The sequence below is a fragment of the Crotalus tigris genome, unplaced genomic scaffold (assembly GCF_016545835.1).
Source record: "Crotalus tigris isolate CLP2741 ecotype Arizona unplaced genomic scaffold, ASM1654583v1 scf7180000024317.942107, whole genome shotgun sequence".
NCBI lineage: Eukaryota > Metazoa > Chordata > Lepidosauria > Squamata > Viperidae > Crotalus > Crotalus tigris.
In genome coordinates this window covers 543,307-564,841 of record NW_024100489.1, presented here as the reverse complement: position 1 = coordinate 564,841, position 21,535 = coordinate 543,307, and the positions used below count along the sequence as shown (strand labels likewise).

Below are 21,535 nucleotides of genomic sequence, written 5' to 3'. Positions count from 1 at the left end.
ACTTTTAAGAATCCATAGTATTGTCTTTTAATCACCTTCAGACTGAATATTTATGCAATTCCAATCACTACTTGGAACAAAATTTGTCTCTGTTGTTATACATTTTACTATAAAAACTAATTAGGATTGCTTGGAATAGTAAAGTAGGTATACTATTCAGAATTATCCTGTTTATTTTTAAGGAGCATACTGTCTTTACAGATGGTGTATGGAATAGGACTGTGTAAGCATTCAAAGGACATAGGCCGCAATTGTTGTATCTTAAAATCAGCATCTCTCTCAAAGCATTAAGGATTATCATTTGAAATGGTCATATGTTTAGTAGGTTTCTGCATTTAGTCATTGGAAGACAGCTTTTGAACAAGTTGAAGGAGCCTTCCAAATGATACAGCAGTTTTTAATGTTTTGATGACAGGTACTTCAATTGCACTAACATGTTTTGGATGCTTTGCAAAGCTTAGCAGGGAAATATCCATTCAAATAAAAAAATAGATTTTTTTTTTTTAAAAAGCTACATTGGATATGGTGCTTTGTCTTAGTCTACTTGGAAACATTTTTATGTGCAAATAGTTTTCCCTGATGTAATTCTTTGAGAACAACTTACTGAATAGCCAAGAATGGTGTCCAAAGTTTAGAAAAGTTTTTAAAATATTCTCTATGTACTAAGAAAACATTTGGAATTATATCCTGTTGGTGAGTCTCTATGTGTATGTTGGTGTATTTTCAGGGATGTCAAACTCAATTTCATTGAGGGCCGCATCAGCATTGCGGTTGCCCTCGGGGGACTGGGTGGGTGTGGCCAGGGTGGGTGCAGCCTACTGGGCATGGCCAGCTCTACATCGTTCGCGTCAAGGGTGCTTGTGGGGGCCTGGGCAATAGTGGAACAGATCTGAGGGTCTCTGGCAGAAGGGGGTGGAACCATGGCAAGCGCCAAGGCATGGTCCTTTCTTCATTCCTCACAAAGGGTGACATCTCCCCAGCATGCACCCAGGAGGCGGGATCAACACGGCAGGGGCTGGTTCCTCGCTGTTTCTAGATGGCCTTGTGGAGTTAAGACTAAATGCATTTCAGCATAGATGGCCACCACAAAATTGTACATTGGCTCCCTGCCGGCCTGGGCCAGGGCCAAGGGAGTATGGGCCATTCCCTCACTGTTTCCAGGATGGTTTTGCGGGCCCTATGAAACCACTTCGTAGGCCGCATCCGGGCCCCGGGCCTTGTGTTTGATATGTCTGGTGTATTTGTATTTGGGGAAGTAGAGGAAGAGAAGTATCAGAACTTGAATGGGAGATTTTAATTACTTTAGTCTTACAGAAAATCACTTTAAATTTATATAAACACACATACACACAGGCACATACGTGTGTGTGTGTGTGTATATATATATATAATAGCAGAACATAGTTCAATTTTTTTGAAAAGAATCTTCAGCCACAATACTTGTAATTGTAATTTGAAATGAACAGTTTTAACAATAACTTATTCAATGACTTGGAAAAATCTCTTTAACAAAAATTTCAGGAATAAAAGGCTTCCGGTTCCTGTGAGCAGTGAAATCAGCTGAGAGATTCAGGATGCCGAGCTCTTCAGCTGAGTTTCTTCCTGTTTGGGGATCCTACATGGGCCGGAAGCCGCCCCGGAGAGGTGGCAATGAAGGAAGGTAGTCCTAGGGACCTAGGAGAGATGGTGGTCTCCCCGATCGGTCCAGGAGAAGCCTCCCAGAAACCAACAGGAGAAAGGCTAGCTAACTCCATTGTCTAGCCCCAGCTGCAAGCAACGGAAGTCAAAAGCTCTACTATAAGCTGATTGTGAACAGTGCGTTTGAAGCTGGGTAAGAACTGATTTTCTCTATCCTACTTATTTTCCTGAAAAGGAGAACTCCCAAGAAGCAATAATACCTCCAAGAGTGAAAAAGGGAGGGGTTTCCTCCCCACCCTTTTGGCTATTGGAAGCGGCGAATTTAACTCATTAAGGAGGAAAAAGACTAGAAAGAACTGAAAAATGATCCAATGCTGACACTTACTGGTGGATGAGGATTATAAAATCTCTGCCTGTGGCCTTCAAAGTCTTAATAAACACAGCTGTTTAGATAAAGTGAGACTTACAGAAACAATGTATACTTTACAAGAGGAAATATATGATAAACTGCAATCAATTCAAAGGACAATGATCTCAAACCACAAAGAAATACAAAACAACCTTGAAAGTATAAATCAATTTATCTCCAATTTAATTTTACTCCCAAAAAACCCTCAGGAGAATACAGCAGAGATGACTGAATATAAATCCGAGGATAAAGACTTAAAGATGGACTTCCATAAAATAAAAGAATATGATTTAATCCAAGTGGAAGAAAAGACAACTTACATTTCAACAGCACAAAGTAAATTTGAAGATAAGAGAAAGGATTGGATGAAGAGACAAAAAGTGACAGAAGAAGTGGAGAGAAAAGGAAGGAAAAAGATTCCTAATAAAAAGAGTTGGGCAAATGCCCATGACAGAGACATTGATTTACTCTCTACATCTACAGCAACACCTATGATCATATGGGAAAACCTTTTGATTCAGCAAAGTACATTGATTAAGAAAGATTCTGGGCAAAGAAAAAAGATTAAGATGGAAACTAAGAAAATAGATGATCGGACATATCAGAGAGAATACTTAAAAAAGAAACATGTGTTTGAATATGGTTAAAGAAATAGAAATTTTTTTGGAATATACCACTCTAAGAGGGATGAAATGTTTTAGATATTTAAATGTGACTGAATTTAAGAAAAGTATATTAAAAATGCTTTGAATCAGAGTTAAGGTATTAGATGACTAGATCTATTAAATGGAATGTCTAAAGATTAAATATATTCTTAACTATGATTAAAAAAATAAGAAATTTGAGGAAATAAATACATATTAATCTAGGAGGGATATATATTCCAAGTAGTATGTTATTTCTTATGTTCTGTTGCTCCTGTTTTCTTCTCTTCTTTTTTATTATTTCTTTTTTGTTTTTCTTTTCCCCCCCCCTCTTTACACTTTTATCTATTACTTAAGAAATGTAAAAATGTGAGATGGCTTATATGGAAAAAATAGAATTAAATCTGTCAATGTAAATGTAACTAATCATTGAGAAAACCCTTACCAGTAAGAATATTTAGAACTTGGTGGGAGAAATAAACTAAAATAAGAATTGTAACAGGATTGATGATAAGGCAACTCAAATGACTGAAAAGAAAAGAAATATACTAATATGATGATTATTTTTAGGAATATTGGAAAAAGTATGTACCTAATTGTTATTTACTAAAACAATAAGAATTGTATTAATTCAATGTTTGCAAAAAAAGGATGTTTTGGGGAAAGAGGAAATCAACTAAAATTAATATACAGAATACAGATTATAGAAATCAATTGTTAAGGAGTGCCTTTACAAATGTAACCCAGACAACACACTGTTTATCAATTATTGAGTGACTTATGCTTGTTAAAAAATTAATAAAATATATTATAAAAAAATTCAGGAATAAAAGGTGTGAATATTTTAATGGTAAAGGAAGCTGTCAAAGTTTAAAGCAACTGGAGACGTCCGGCTCTGCACACCACGGTTAGTTTCATCCTCCCAGGGACCTTTAAATGGGTCTAAAGTTGCCCCAGAGAGGTGATGAAGAAAGAGGGGTGCCCCGATGATTGCGGAATGATGGCGGTTGTCCCACTTGATCTGGGGGAAGCCCTGTAACTTGACAGGAGAAATGCTGGCCACACCTCAGTGACTAGCCCAAGCTACTTGCAGCCAAAGTCTAAAGGCACTAACCAGAACAACAAGCTTGCTTGAAACTGGGTGAGGAATTCGATCTTCTCTCTCCTATTTTGTATCTGATTTCCTCGAAAAGATTCCCAAGAAGGAAAAATCCTCCCTAAGTGAGAAGGGAGTGGACTACACCCCCACCCTCCCATAGATGGAAGCGACGAATTAAACTCTTATGGGGAACAAAAATATATTGAAATGAGGTTAAAAAAGCTACAGTCTGGATAAATTTGAAAACTAAGAAAACTGTTAAAGTTCCATACCTGAAAAAATATTGATGAAATTATATATATATAAAATATTATCTCTTTGCTTTAAAAGCTGGAAAATTAATAGCTACTGACACCTAGTGGAGGATTAGAGAAAACTATAGCTGCATTGACTCAGAATTTGGCAAGACACCCAGAAATAGCAAAAAACAGCTGGGAACAAAGTATTGGGCTATCTACTACAGAGTGAAATTATATATGTTTAGAAACTGCTGACCTTCTGGGATTATAAACACACTGAGTTGCATTTTTAAGTTAAAGATTGTTTGCAGAGAAAAAAAACCTTGGCCCTTGATTAATCTTCTAAAGGGGAAGTTACTGGAAAGCTTTCAGGTGGTTAAAAACTTTAGACTGAAATCTTGGTTGGCTGATAATTATAAGACCCCTGAAAAGACGAACTGTTACAAAATACTGTTTTCAGTGGTGCTTTGATAATTGGAAACATATTGGATTACAAAAATAATATATAAAGATAAGAACTACACAAGATTTGGTTGTTTGGATTTCAAGATGGGCTGGTTTAATAAAGCTAATTAAAGAGACTATGGTACCAGTGAAAAACTACCTAGAAGAGGGAGACAAAATGGATGTTGTATGTTATCTAAAAGTGACAGAAAACCACACCTAACACCTGCTGAAGACCCTGGCATGGAACATCAGAGATTTGCAGGAACAACGATTCAAGACAAAGCAAATACATTCCAGGAGAAAATATATGCAATGCTGCGACAGAGTCAAATGACAATTGTCTTAAATCATATTGAGATGAAAAACAACTTTGATAACATAAATGAACATATCTCTAACCTAAACTCACAATTATACAATGCTCAAAAAATGACAATAAAGAATGAACAAATAAATTAGACAATAGAACATAAATCAGAGGAAAATGACTTAAATATGGAAGCTACAAATGAAGAGAACTACAACTTAATACAAACAAAAGAAAATCCGTAAAGCTTTGCTACCACAAAGGAAATAAAAAAGATGTTTTACCTTCCAGGACCTCAAATCAAACTTGAGGACAAAAAAGATGATTTAATAAAATGGATTAAAGAGGTGTCAGGAGTGGGAGAGAAAAAAATGAATATTCTACTTAATTTATCTTTTTTATCCCCAACAATATCTACAAAAATACAGCCTGGCAAGCTAAACCTATTGATTTGGAAACCAACCTGGCAAAAGAAGAAGATTAGAATTAGATTTAAGAGATGTGATTCAATTTACCAGATGACATACTATATGACTAAACACTTGTTTGAATATGGTTAAAAAAATATAAAGTTTGGATATAAAGAGGCCCTATAGCAGTGGTTCTCAACCTGTGGGTCGGGACCCCATTTGGGGTCGAACGACCATTTCACGGTGGTCACCAAACCATGTTGTCCGCCATTTTTTTCCCTTTTCCCTAACTGACCTACTCCCTCTTATTGGTGGCCACACCCACTTGGGGGTCACCACAATATGGGGAACTGTATTATGGGATCACGGCATTAGAAAGGTTGAGAACCACTGCCCTATAGTAAGATTGCTAGATGTGTACTATATGATTAAATACTTGTTTGAACATGGTTAAAAGAATAGATAAAGCTTGGACATAAAGGGCCCTATAGTAAGAGGGATAAGATATATTAGTAGTATGATACTTTTATAATATATGAAATGTAAAAATATTGAGATGGTGTATTTGAATGAAGAGTTTGGACATTAAAAGATAATGAATTTTGAGAAAATTATGACTGATAAGAGTGGTTTCAATACTGAGGGGAAATTAAGCTTAAATAAGAATTTTGAAAGTAGGACATATAATGACTTAATAAGATGACTTCTATAAATATAATTGAAACATAAGCTGATTAGAAAATATGTTATATGTTGATGTTATTATTATATGTACAAATACTAGAAAAATGTTTATACCCAACTCTGTATGTATTGAAAGTATTTAGAATTATATTTGTTTAATGTAGACAAAAGAAGAATATTACTGGAAGAAGAGAGGATCAAGGAAATATATTATCAACTAACATTGATCAATTATAGAAATTAATTATTATTGATTGTTTTTAAATACATGAAATATATTATCAACGAACATTGATCAATTATAGAAATTAATTATTATTGATTGTTTTTAAATACATGAATCCAGACAACACATTGTTCACTAAGCACTAAAGATGGTTAATGTAAAAAATTAATAAAATATATTTTAAAAAAGTTTAAAGCAAGTGGACAGTATGGTTTGTTAATGCAGTTATTACCATACTGCTTCTTAATTTAAAGATTGTCTTGGACTTACTGATATCTAAAATCTGCATTTTAACTTTCTGCAAAATAACAAACTTTAGTAGCCCTTGGCTATGTAGCTATAATATTGAGTTGTGAGAAAAGGTTTTATATAGAATTAAACTTTTAATGCTAACAATTAACATAGAAATTAATGCATTACTTTATTGTCTTGTGCTTTATTGTGCATATCAACATTATCCATTTACCTGAAACTGCTATGGTATGTTTGATGCACGCTCAGAATTTGCTATGAATGCAAAAATGCAAATGCTTGAGGCGTTCAGAAGCATACAATTAAAATCTCAGCTTCTAAAGGTGTATGAATGGCCACTCTTGTCTGCGTCTATTGTCATCATAATACCAACTTTGCCTTTGGCATATTTAATAAACTCTTTGATGTATTTCCTTTAGAGGGAAATAAGTTTATATATAATTAGCTTAATCCTCAGGAAAAAAATAATGCTACACAAAAAATGTCTTTTGTTTTTTGTTTTGTTTGGATGGTTGGTTTTATCACTATTGGCTTAGACACATATTTTATGTGGTTAACAACATTAACATATTGTTGGTTTTTATTAAGAACTTAATGCTAAATCAGATCAAGGTCTATCTTTTTCACAGTAATTAATCATATACCTATTTTTATTTTTAATATATTTTAATTACAATTTTGAGAAAAATATAAAATCAGAGAAAGGGAAGAGGAATAGTATGCAAATAGGTAAACAAAGATCTTATAGATCTTATAATTTTACATTGTATCAGTGTAAATAAAAGAATATTTTATATCATTTAAAAAGTCTGAAAATCTCTTTTAAACTGTAAGCAAAATAAAATGAAACTGAATATTTGCAATAAATATTCACAATCCCACAAATCATAGAATTGCAATAATTCTGTTTTTTGCTTCTTACACACACATAACTACATACACATTTGAAGTTTTTTGTGTGTGTGCTTATTATCACAAGCATAATCTGATACTAATTGGAGGATAGCAAATCTGAGTTTTAGGTAGAATTCTAAAAAAGGATTTATTGTCACTGTGCATATGGTGATACAGGTAATCTTTTGGAAAAATTGACTTTTCCTTTTGCAAAACAGAAGGACATACTTGAATAGTTTTGCCTAAGATACTTCCAAATAGTGAAGCCTAAAGATAAATATTATATATTTATCTATAAATAAACTTTAGGTTTTACATAGGAAAGCTAAAAGTATGGTTTACTTGTCTTTCATCAATGACCTTTGCTTTTTACAATGCCTTTCGTAGCCAAATTCAGACACCTTTTATGTATTGTGGTTCTTAATTTCATGTTTCTCAGCTGTTGAAGTGCTGTAGCTCTTTTATATTTCTTGGCTGCTGTATTGTTGTATTTGTAATACTTTCTTTTTAGAAATTGCTAACCACACCGTATTATTAAAAATTGTATTCTTTAATCTTGAAATACTGTTATATTACATTCATTTTATTACAAAGGTTTTTATGTTGCTTTAGTCATTTTGATTCCAAGCAGCTCACAAGAAGCAAAATACAGATACTATAATCATAACAAAATAAGCAAAATATCAAAAGCATAATTCTCATCACCATCAATCTCATTATGATTTAGAATATTGTGCTTCAGTTAAACTACAAATTTATTACATTAATCAAAATAATACTGTTTTGTAAGCCCATCTTGAAAACAAGGTTGTTTACTAGTGTTATGCAATGTAACAACAATGTTAAGGGATTTAATCACATGTAAAATTTCCCAAGGTGGTTAAATGACATGGTTGAGAAGGTTAATAGGAATTTTCTAGAAACTGTTTACTATTTATATATTTACATCACAGAGTTATAATTCAAACATAGTAAGATAAGCAATTGTTGTGAATTCAGTTTGCATTTAGAAAGTTTTTGATTATTATGTCTTTGCTGATATCTGTCTTGATAATTTATGTAAGAACCTCTTATAATGCTTCATATAGGAATTTATACTGGAATTATGTTTATTTAAAATCCCTGAATATTTTGCTACAGTAATTTGCTATAATGTGCAGGTAACTGTTCTACCATCTGAATTAATTTACTATCTTTTGAAGAGAATGGTTTATAAATTCATACATAAGTAGAGTAGAAGATGAGTTTGCCCTTTTTAGCTTTTATATATTTTTCCCAGGGAAGATTTTATCTTCCTCTGCTTCTGGACTTATTAATTTTATTAATTTAATACATTTTATTACATTTATTAATTTTAGTCTCCCATTCTAGAAAACAGGATATATGTCAAATTATTATAATGACTAACTTAAATTGTATGTTTGACAGTAATTTTCAAAAAGCAACTGTATTAGAGGTCTTTTATAGTTATATAATTAGTATGACTTTAAAATCTGAAAACGAAATAAACTCCTGCTTTATGGGGAAAATAAGGTGTAAACAGCAATAGTACATTTTGTACCATATTCTCAGCTACCAAATGATCTATACACAATGTGTTAATATTTTAGAAAGTCTTGTAGTCTTATAGTTCAAATTTGTAAGAAAGTTCATATATATATTTGTGATTTTAAGGACCCACTTCAATCCACATCTTAAGAAAGCAGAACTCTTGGAAACGGTTTCTTCCAATAGGAACTTTTATTAAAAGAAATTGATAGCAGGTAAGATAGACAGGATCTGAAGGATTCCCTTACAATTCGATGTTTTAAAGTGTCCCTAAGCAGCCCCCCACCCCGCAATTCTTCCAGGCGATTCAAACTGGCAGATTTCTAGGTGTTAAGTCCAGGAGAGGTAATATAAATCCGGCTCTGTTGGCACAATCATTCAACATCTCACACAGATCCCAGATGCTGCATCTTCCCCCCTCTCGCTGGCCAGTAAGGAGGAGAAGTTCAGAGGGGCATAGGATGAAAGGCAAATGGCTACATTGTTATGGTTAGCAGACCTAAAGCGAATCAACAAAAGGTTAATTTGCAGTGAATAGAGGAAGTGAAAGTAATAAAAAAACCCATGCATACCCCCCTCTCCTTTAGTAGTATGACAGGATCCAGGAGAGAGTAAGAATTGGTTTTATATCAGAGAAGATAGATAGAAATGAAATATAACTGGATTCTGACAAATGTGTATTTAAGGTAGATAAGCTAATGAATGGATGTTTTAAATATGAAGTTGGGTTGTTGCTAAACATAGTAAGAATTGGATATGAATTGAATTGAACTGAATAAGTAAAAGGCATGCAGATAAATGGATATTTTAACAAAAAGTTGAACATTGAGCAAGGATTAAGAGACAAAGATATGTGATGTCCTCTTGTATGTGCAAAAGTATGTTTAATACTTTTTTTACATTACAGGGTATTAAATGTGAGTTTGTGTGTATCATCTCATGTGACTGAGAACTCAGATGATTTGCTGCAAATCCTAGGTTGTTGCATCCAACCATTACAATTTAGACATAAATGAAAACCCATCTCTTCTACCTAATAATCAAACAAATATATGAATTTCTGTCCCATACTAAAAATGCTGAAAAGGATGCATACATTTAAAGTGTGCAGATGTGGGAAGATAGTGGATGGGATATTGTCTGCTATAAGCAATGAATGTACAAGACTGGTCCTCTCCCCACTTCGCTATATGATAATAAAATCGTAGGTAGAAACAGGAAAAGGGTAGAAATGAACTGAATGCAATGGGAATGGAATACTTAAGAAAACATAAAGAAGTGAGAATAAGTGCTCTATATGGATTGCATACAAAGTGAATGGCCATTGAGGTGTTTTGAATATATATGAATGAGGATCAAATCATATTAAAATATATGAAGGAAGAGTGAGAGGAAAGGGATACCTGAAAAAAATGTTATTGGATGAACTTTAGATCCTCAGAAAAAGAAAAGCACAAATTCAAGAAATAAAATACAATTTATATTTGTTGTATAGATGTGAAGAAAAGTATGAAAGGCTATAGTATATTAATGCAAATGAGGTCTAGGTAGATTTTTTTTCCCTTTTCTCTTATTTCCTGAGTCCAGGAAAGTTCTCAATTTGTATCAATATTTTCACCAATATCATTAATTGATTTTAGCCACTATCTGATCTGATGAATCTATTCTGATTTACTACATCATCTTAAACTGTATATTCACTGTAATAAAAAAATAGAACAAATATTGTGTCATTGAAGTGAACTTAAGTAACATCAAACAAAGGAAAACATTTCTAAAATACATCACTAGAATACATTGGGTACAGTACTTACTTACCATTGGGCAAATAGTCCTTATGAAGATTACCTCAGGAGTTATATTAACACAGGAACTTTTATTGCTAACAATAAGAGTAATTTTGGCAGAATTATCCAAATGATGAATATTCCTATGATCTGACCTAAACAATAAAACAGAATGATCATGCTTTTTGAAGGCAATGGTCATTATAGTCTTAAATATCTTGAGTTTATCAGGTGATAGTTCACAAGGTAGAAGGGCTGCTTCATAGAGTTCCAGCCCTTGTTAATATTCACATTAGAGAAAAGAGCATTAAATAGCCTTTTACCTTGATTTAAGTAGAAGTGAATCAGCCAGCAGTGCTGATGTAGTTACCTGTTTACCCTCTTTCTTTTTTAATATTGACACTAAGAACTTTGTGTCAGTGAGGCTCAAGGAATACAAAAATGTTTGACACTTATCAATTGGTTTATGTTGATATTTTCTTCTTACAGTATATATGTTTCATTATGAAATGTAATCATATTTTATATATTTATATATCTCATTGACTTTTTTTTCTTTCTGATTTTTAGGAACAGGCACTTTTGGGCGGGTTCACCTGGTGAGAGAGAAAGCTGCTAAATGCTACTTCGCATTGAAAGTAATGAGCATTCCAGATGTTATTCGGCTAAAACAAGAACAACATGTACACAATGAAAAATCTGTTTTGAAAGAAGTGAATCATCCATTTCTGATCAGATTGTAAGCTTCATCTGCTGAGTTCAATCGTGATCAGTTCTAGCAATCAAAATCTTTGGGTGACAAATTTCCAATTTTTTCCCCATATTCAACAGTATCTAGGAAGTCTATTGCAGAAGAAAAATGAAATATATACATTATAAACACTTTGTCTCCGTTTGCTTTTCCAAAAAGATGTGATGTATGATTTTACAGCATTGCTCAGGATAGATTGATTATCCTTCAAAGTACAGTAATTGTTATAGTTGTATATAATGTATATATTCAAGCATTTTTCATGGATAAATATGTGTGTGTGTATATATATGTCTTTCAGAAACATATATATGTGCACATATATATGTTTCTGAAAGACATCTTCCTTCTTTTTTGTGCATTCAGCTTGTTTTTTGACATAATTTTATCATGGCATTAGTCTTGATAGTATTATTCCTAGGAGAGGCTCAAAGGTTTTCCTGCCTGAAGAGAGAAGAAAGTTTTCTATGTCTCCAGTTTTAGCTCTGAAACAATTTTAAGAATTCTGAAAACATCTGAAGTGGTTAAATGGGTACTGCAGAACAAAAGTAGAATCTGTAAATCCATTTTTTTCCTCTTTTACAAGAAGAATGTCTATAGGATAATTCCACTTGTATAAATTTTGGATGGAAACCAAGAATGCCTTTTTTGATAGTTGACACTATGGTTATTCCTTTTTTAGATAAGGAATGAGTACATGAATGAAAGCTCATGTTTTCAATAAGCAAAATTACTCCCATTTTGAATATGTTCTCACAAATATAGCGGTTTTGTATAAGACTTGGCAGCTTTCTTCATTAGAAGGAAATAATTTAGAGATATTTTTAAGCTTCAGGGGAAAATGGTTACAGCACTCAGTATTTTAATAAAGTAATTGCTGATAAATGTGTTGTGTTGACAGTACACAAACTACAATTCCCTCTGATTGAAACTACAGGAAATCTGTTTCTCTATATGGCTCATTACTTTTTAAAAATATCTTGTGGTAATGGGTGGAGTAATGCATGTTACAGGAAATGTCAGAATTTCACAAGTTAAACTATAAACAGAGGAATTATAAGTACATATTGCAAAAGTAATTTCAACATAACAAGTTTATATCCTAATAAGATGAAACTGACAAAGAGAACAAAGAATAGCAAGCTCAATTAAAAATGCATTTTTGCCTACTAGTGATGATTCTGAGAAATAAACATGTAAAATTTATGGCAGAATTAATTTTTGTACAGGTTATATTTCTGAGTCCTCAACCATTTTTATTGCAAATTTTCAAGTATTAGTCAATTCATTGATAAGTGAATGAAGTGAAGAAATAGAACAGAAGTACACTGGGATAATAAATTTATTGGACTATTTCTAGCAGTGGCTTTATACTAATACAGGATCTGGCAAACTGGCCATTTGGATCTTGTCATCTCTGGTGATTAACTGTGTTGATCCAATGCTGAAACCTTGGATCTAAAAATTTCTAAAACCTATGGAGATATTTACTACTCCTGTCTACTCTATTTTTGTCCATATCTTTAGGCAAAATTAACCTTATTTTTTTGTCCTGAACATTTTCTGAAAATGTAATACTTTAAAGATGGAAACAATTATTGTTTTGCTTCTTTAATAAATATACAATGGGGTCTACCCAAGGACAACTTTGTGCAAACAAAAATCATGAAAAATATTTAGATTGAACCAAACCTGAAATCTCAAAATAGTACAGAATATTCTGAACTTTTCCTGGTAGAGAATGGACTTTATTTACCTGCCAGAGCTTTGCTTTTTTAATTGTTTTAATTGCATATATGGAATTGGGAAATCCTGCATCAAAAATAAAAGCAAAAATAATACAAAAAAATTCAGAAGGAAAAATTTAAAACATGTAACAAATTTATAAAAACATATGACAAAGATAAAACAAATGGGATATGGAAATCATGACCAATGGGTTGGAACTTGGTAGCATTCTTTTATGGATAACTTGCTCTCCTAAAAGAATATATAGTATTATGTTCCTGCTAAGATTATTTAGAAAGTGATGTAATGAATCTGTCCTCTATAGAAGAGTTGAACACTCTTCCTCATGATTATTTTTTATTATATCTTATGAAATTGAACTTCAGTTTTTTTTCCTTCAGCTGAAATTCTTATTCAGAGCTTCAATATTTAAATGTTTGTAAAGTATATTTTTTACTCATTTGTTTAATTGGGTTCTTTTTATCTAATCTCGTGCCTTGTTTGGAGAACAGATCACATTTTATGTCAAATTTATACAGCAATATTGAACATTCAAAGGGCTCACAAACCTTTAAGCAACACTATAAATATGCAGAGAATTTCATACAGGAAATGCATATCAATTTTTAATACATGTGGAGAAATTCGTGTACTTCATTTCATCTACCTCCTCAGCTTGGGAATTGTATCATTTATAGTAGGTTGTTTTGACTCACTCAGCAACTTTGTATTTCATTTAACTGTTCTTCCTTTGTTCACTGGTAATTATACTTCAACCTTGATTCAGAATCACAGAGATTCAGTAAATTAAGCATCTATTTTTGTAAATTAATCTTTAAAAGTTGCAATGATTATGTTTCTCTACTTGGCTTCTGACTTCCTTACTCCTTTGCCTGAAAGTGTGCAGAACTCCTTTTCAAGACCAAGCTGGGATGTTTCTGTCAACATTTAGTCATGTTATGAGTGGTTTTATTGGGGGCCCTGGAATAAAAAAAAGTATTTTAAGATTTCTAAGCCTCAGCAGTATTATATCTTAATTGATATGCAATAGTACATACTCAATTATTTAAGTGTCTATTTCAGGTTCTTAAATAATTATTGTCACTTTACTAACATGCTGATTTTTAAAAAAATTCTGAAAAAATGAATGTATTTTTATTATTACAGATACTGGACTAATCATGATGAACGATTTCTATATATGTTGATGGAATATGTACCTGGAGGTGAACTTTTTAGCTATCTACGCAATATGGGACGCTTTAATAACAGCACTGGACTATTTTACTCTGCAGAGATAATTTGTGCAATAGAATACCTCCATTCAAAAGAAATTGTTTACAGAGACTTAAAACCAGAAAATATTTTATTAGACAAAGAGGGGCATATCAAACTCACAGACTTTGGCTTTGCTAAAAAGCTTGTTGATAGGTAAGTTATTTGATGCTGACTTTGACTTTTTACTTTTTTCCAGGGAAAAAATGGGGAAATGAATACAGAAAATGAAATTTTTCATCAGACTAGCAGTATCAGACATACAATGATTCGTACTGTTTGTTTTAACCTTCCTAAATGATGATTCCTAGCACACATTAATTAATTGATTATATGCTGTCAAGTCAAATATTCCAAAGTTACACCCGTCACACTGTAACTGAGTCCATCTACCTTGCTGCTTTTGTTTCCTGTAGCACACATACATAATTAAAATATTCAAGCAATATTTTTCCAAGTGCAAATGCATAAAAGAAAAAAAAGCTTTACTAGTATAAAAATAGGATAAACAGAATTATATCAAAGCTTTTAATTTATTTAAATGACCTTCGAGAATTTTAATCATGCACCAAAACTTTTATGTTATAACAAAACAATGTAAAAAAAGCCAAACACCATGAAGACAGATAAACCTCCAGGTGGCCTCAATGATTCTCTAAAAGAATACAAATGACCAGCTGCCTGCAAGGAGTATAAATCCTTCCATTCCCCACCTTCCAGTCAGAACTTGAAGAAGCTTTAGAACAGCGGTTCTCAACGTTTGTGTGACGGCGACCCCCGCCACACAAACGTTCTGCGCATGCGCAGTGTGCATGGGGGCGGGGCCCCCGCGCGCGGCGCGCATGCGCGGTGGCGCCCCCCCAGAGGCGCGCCACCGCCCCCACGCGCGGCGCACCTGCGCGGTGGTGCCCCCCGGAGGCGCGGCGCGCCCCCGGAGGGGACAAAATGGCGGATCGCCGCATTTGGCGACCCCACAAAAGAGGTCGATCGACCCCAAATGGGGTCGCGACCCATAGGTTGAGAACCGCTGCTTTAGAAGCTTCTTGGATGAGAGGTGAAATGTCTTTAAAAAAGAACAAGAAAGTCTAGTTGCCTCGTAAAAAAGCATCTTCAGAACAACTACGACCTGGATGACTGAGAATCTTCATAGACAATTTGCTGTCCTATTTATGTGAAGATTCTATGGCTGAAGCTTAGCCGAGACAGATTATTATAAATCTGTACTTCAATTTTGATTATATTGCTTCTTTTTTATTGAACTTTATTTTTATTTATTTTTTTCATTTTGTTTGTTTTACAGTGTAACTTTTATCCAATTAATATTGTTCCTAAATAGTAAGTTGCTTTGTTTTACAGTGTAACTTTTATCCAATTAATATTGTTCCTAAATAGTAAGTTGCTTAGCTTTGTGTGGAAAAATCTTGTTTGAAAGCAGTGCTTTTGAAACTTTAAGATGTGCTGGTTAGAGAATTGAGGTACATATATCTTACAGTTGTTTGAGAAACACTGTTCTGAGCACATATAATATAATTAAATGTTCAGAATTCAAAATTATATCTGATATAGGCTAGAAATGATGTTTCATATTCACTAAAAAGAGTCTTTTATGAAATAATTATGGATATTGTGATTAAACCTGTGCAAAAATAGATCAAGGTCTAAATTTTGTTACATTTTTTTAGGAATGATAAATAGGAAACAAATTTTGGTCTAATTTTTGTTCTTAAAATGTCTCAGAAGCTGGTCTTACTGCAACAGAAATTCTATGCTTTTTTAAAATGCTGAGTTATGGTTTCTGTTCAACTTCTTTGGAGTACCTCATTTTTAATATGAACTTTTAATTTTTTTTAATAGCGATGAGAAGTCCTTTAAGAATAAACTGTCTAGTGTCAATTTACTATTTTTTCCAGAACTAATGACAAGAGCATCTTTGTATTAGAAAGTGAAGAAATTAACAATCCCCCCCCCCCCCCAGGATGGGTCAAGATATGTGTGTGTATGTCAAGAAACCTGTATAGTAAGTTCAAGTTAGAGAATAAAACTGTTACAAATCCTTAAATATAAAACTAGATAGTCAATAATCAATAGAAATAGGCTATATCTTAAAGAACTAGAATTTATTATTTTTAATATGGAGAAAAGTTAAGAAAACAAAAGAATTGTTACTACTGAGCAAAAGGAACTAAGACTTCCGTCAAGTTGGTAGCCTTAAGCTGTGTTGTGTATGCCAAATGAGGCATACACAAAAGTTGTAAAATATAGTTTTAGGTTTTACAAGTTATCCAGTTCAGTTCTGAAACATTGAAGTCTTAAGATGTTTGAGACATTGTTATATACGATACAGTATTTATTGGCACTAATCATTTTATTGTCAGCCACAATTGGGCAGAGGTTTAAAAACAATAACAATGAACAGTACCTAGAAATGGTTGGCATGAATCCTTTGGATTGACTTTAACCAGCAGTATAGTGGTACCTTGGTGCTCAACTGCTTTGAAACTTATCAAATTTGGTATTCAATGCATTTTGATGTGAAAATTTTGTCCTGGTACTCATCATTTGTTTGGTACTCAACACACCATCTAAAAATTGTCAGTGTCAGCTGCCTTGTGACTTACTACATTATTCCTTATGGGGAAAAAATTGTTTGGTATTCATTGTTTTTGGTACTCATCGCACCTCCCAAACCAATTAAGAATGCGTACCAACACACCACTGTGGTTAAATAGCTATTTTCACATTAGCAGCAGGCAAACATATTTGAAGTAACTTCCCCTCTGTCTTTAACATTCCCTAGCAAAATGCAGCCATATGAAACCTGGTTCTGTACTATAAAATTAACTCCAGGATTCTCTGTAATATACATGAATGCTTCAGCAAAATAAATTATATGAAAAGTGTTCCTAGAAGGTAGAAAATGTTAAGATGATTGCTAAATTTGTGCCACTCAACCAAGATACACTATACATATATTTGCAATTTTATATATATTACGTGGATAGAGTAGGATCTCAGGAGCATGAAGAATGACAAGTTAGGGCTCTTACAATCACAATTTTTGACTTGTTAACAGCCATACAACAAATTTTGGACCTCGTGTAGTCATTGTGTAGGTTGTGAAGTCATAGGTAGCTGAATAGAATAGATTAACATTAATATATTTTCCATATTACCAAAATAATTTTAATTTTTTTTACATCCAATTTTGTGTTTGTTTTATATGACCAAGATTACATTCCATGAGTATTAACAGTATTCCATAATATCATTTATCTGTGGCAAAACTGGAGATTTGCTGTAATTCAGATTATATAAAGGAGAAATTCTTGTGTGACAAGAGAACTAACAAATAGCTTCTGACTGCATTCTTTATTATGAGGTCGAGGCCGCTGAAGTATCTTTCTATGCATTCTTACACTGTGTTAATAGCTGCTCTACAAAGGTTATCTGAAGTATTCATTCTCCCTAAATAGTCACTGCAGATTTCTGAATTGTCCTGAGGAGTGGAAGAGAATAAAGTGGGAAGATAAATGAGGAAAGAACATTTCATGCTTGATTCATGCTGTTGACATCCTGTAGCATCCATGTTTGTTTTTAAAGGATATGAATAAACATTGTTTAAAGAAGGCTTTCTATTATGTTTATGGAATGCCAGCCAGCAAATGTGCTCCAGGTTATGAATGAATTGACACACCTGGTCTCTCTTTCTGCAGGATGAATCATCATTTGCCAATATGATGTTTTCGAGCTGCTTTGCATACTACAGTTTTAATTATATGCATATTTTCTTGGGTATACACTCTATTAAATAGAAACCAATCCTAATATTGCTCGGTGAATTATTTACATGTGACCAACAGACTTAAGATTGTTGGTTGAAACACAGACTCAAATCCAACATAACATATAAAGGACTCATAATATATACAAAAAGTATGAATATTCCTTCAGAGTTGTCTTAGTCCAGTGGTTCTCAACCTTTTTAATGCCGCGACCCCCAACCGGTTGTAAGTCGAGGACTACTCAACTGGTCGTAAGTCGAGGACTACTCAACTGGTGCAGCACCGTTTGCAGAATGGGACTTTTGGCGGACTCAGCAGGGCAGAGACAGCCTGGACAATTCCTATTGGCTTTTTGAAAGCCAATAGAATTAGACTGTATTCATAGAGAGTCTATTCTATTGGCTTTCAAAAGCCAATAGAATAAAAGGGATTAGCACAGCTAAGGAAAAGGGGGGGAAATGGCAGACTGCGTTGTTTGGCGACCCCCATGAAATGGTCGTTCGACCCCAAATGGGGTCCCGACCCACAGGTTGAGAACCACTGTCTTAGTCTTTCATCTGTTCATATTGCCACTATCACGTGAAAGACTTTTTTCTGTGAGATATTAAGACAAACAACGATAGAATTAAAAAGCACAAAGGGAACCATATGGGAAGTGTAAGGACCCACCCCACTTTGCATCTTAAGAAGACAGAACTCTTGGAATAATTCTTCCAACAGGAATCCTTTATTAAGAAGAAGTGGTTGCAGGCATGCTAGACAGGACTTGGGGTCCAAGCTCTCCCATTCAAGGTTTTAAGGGGTTCCCCAGCAGTCCCACCCAATCACCCCCCCTTCCAGTGATAGTTTCAGGCATCACAATTCCACCCCCTTGCTCCTTTCTTTCGTCTGTATGGAGACTTCAGATAACTACATGAAAGGTAATTAGCTCTCTTTTGTGATGGTAAAGTTCTTTGATGCTATTTACATTCAAAGTCTCTCTTTGAAGTTGCAATAAACACATTCAGCTCCCTAGAAGTCTACTGAAGGAAGTGAGGGCCATAAAGCCCCTTTGTTCTCCCCCTTCTCTCCCTCTTATGGCAGAATCCAGAGAAGGCAGAATTGGGAGTTTCTATATTTGATAATTAAAGATGAAATATAATTGGATTCTGACATCCGGCCCCTCTTAACAATAAGAGAGATCCACCTGCAAGAAAACAAAACAGGTATAAAAGTTAGTTAGGCTTGTTGGGATACTCTGTGTGAAACTTCTTCAATAGCTTTGGGGCTCTGACATGACGTTTATGGACCCACTCGTTTTGTGAGGCAGGGAGGTGTTTCCAGGCAACTAGGTACTGAGTTGCTCCATGATATCTCCTAGAGTCAAGGACTTCCTTTATTTCGAAGTGTTGTTCACCCTCCACCATGATTGGAGGTGGTGGTGGGGGGATTTTTGGCCGTAGAGGTGACTGATGCTCTCTTTTCAGCAAGCTGCAATGAAAAATTGGGTGTATTTGCCTGAGATTTTTGGGTAATTCTAATTCTACTGTTACTGGATTTATGATTCTTTTAATTGGAAAAGGTCCTATATATTTTGGTCCAAGTTTTTTACAGGGCTGTAGGGACTTTAGGTATTTTGTAGATAAGTACACCATTTCTCCTATAATGAATGGTGTAGGCTCAACCCTTTTTTTATCGGCTTGTGCTTTGTATGCCCGCCTAGCTTCATCTAGTGATTTTCTGACTATTGGCCAGGTGTTTTGTAGGTTTTCCATCCATTCTTTCAGTGAAGGGATCGTTGGTTCTTTTGGGGTTAACTCTGGCATAGGGTTGAAACTTTGACCGTTGGCTATTTGAAAAGGAGTGTAGCCTGTGCTGGAGTGGACTGCATTATTGTAGGCAACTTCTGCAAAAGGAAGTAAGTCCGTCCAATCACTCTGTTGGAAATTTAAAAAACATCTCAAATATTGCTCAAGTACCGAATGGCACCGTTCCGTTTGTCCATCCCCTTGTGGATGATGGCTAGATGTCAGTCCCTGAGTGGTCCCTAAGAGGGATAAAAATTCCTTCCAAAATGCAGACGTAAATTGCACTCCCCTATCAGAGATGATGCGTTGGGGTGCCCCGTGCAATCTGTAAATGTGCTGGATGAAAAGTTTTGCTAAGGCCTTTGCAGTGGGAATCTTTTGGCAAGGGATAAAGTGCACCTGTTTGGAAAATAGGTCCGTGACTGTCCAGATAACAGTATTCCCATTGCTTTCTGGCAATTCCACTATAAAATCCATGGCTATTTCCCTCCAGGGGGCTGAGGGACTTGCCACTGGTTGTAATAGCCCTGGCGACTTCCCTTGCAACCTCTTTGCCGATGCACAGGTTGGGCAGCTGGCAACATAACTTTCTATGTCCTTTTTTATTGATGGCCACCAAAATTGCCGTTTAATTAAGTGTAAAGTTTTTACAAATCCAAAATGCCCTGCTGATTTTGTGTCATGGCAAAGTGCATGAAAGTGATTCTTTGAGTTGTTGGTATATATAACTTTTCCCCTACCCAAGGCAACCCGTCTCTCATTGTGCACACATTTTTGTTTTTCTGGAACCATTCATCTGTTTCCAAACTTTTTCTGAATTCAATTCCAGTTTGGCTGTCCACTGGTGTGGTGGTGCTGCCAGTTGTGACTCTGCCATTATTGGTCTAGAGTCTGTGGTTCGTGCGCTGTTATATTGAGGCATGCAAGATAGAGCATCTGCCAGGAAGTTCTTTCTCCCTGGTAAATGTTTGAGTTTAAACTGGAACTGGTGAAAATGCTGAGACCAGCGGGCTTGTTTGGGATTGAGTTTCCTGGACGTTTTCAGGGCTTCTAAATTTTTGTGATCGGTCCACACCTGGAAGGGGATTTTGTTGCCTTCCAGGAACTGTCGCCACGTGAGTAATGCCCAACGTATCCCATAAGCCTCCTTCTCCCATACGGGCCAGCGTTGTTCTGTTTCCGTGAGTTTCTTGGATGTATATGCACAGGGTTACAATACTGCATCATTATTTTCTTGTAATAGCACAGCCCCCACTGCCACATCACTTGCATCTGCCTGTATTATGAAGGGCTTGTCCATATCTGGGTGCCTTAGTACTGGTTCGGCAGAAAAAAGTCTCTTTAGTCTCTCAAACGCTGCTTGGCGCTCCATTGTCCATGTTAGTGGCTGGCTAGGTTTTACTGAGGATGCTCCCTTCGTTTTTAGTAAGTTAGTGAGGGGCAAGGCTATCTGGGCAAATGAGGGGATGAATTGGCGGTAAAAGTTTGCAAAGCCCAGGAAACTTTGTAGTTGCTTTCTTGTGCGGGGTGGCGCCCAATCTAATACTGCTTTGATCTTCTCTGGGTCCATTTCAATGCCCTGTGGGGATATGCGATAGCCTAGGTAGTCTATCCTTTCCTGGTGGAAT

General features: G+C 34.8%; 1 protein-coding gene across 2 annotated transcripts in view; it reads left to right on the top strand.

Annotated features, from left to right (window-relative positions):
* Positions 1–21,535, top strand: part of PRKX (protein kinase X-linked) — a 151,802-nt gene that overhangs the window by 94,445 nt on the left and 35,822 nt on the right. For both annotated transcript variants that reach the window (XM_039325156.1, XM_039325155.1), the window contains exons 2-3: positions 11,155–11,323; positions 14,231–14,494. In XM_039325156.1, the coding sequence (XP_039181090.1) occupies positions 11,155–11,323; positions 14,231–14,494 (433 nt within the window). The remainder of the gene's footprint in view (positions 1–11,154; positions 11,324–14,230; positions 14,495–21,535) is intronic.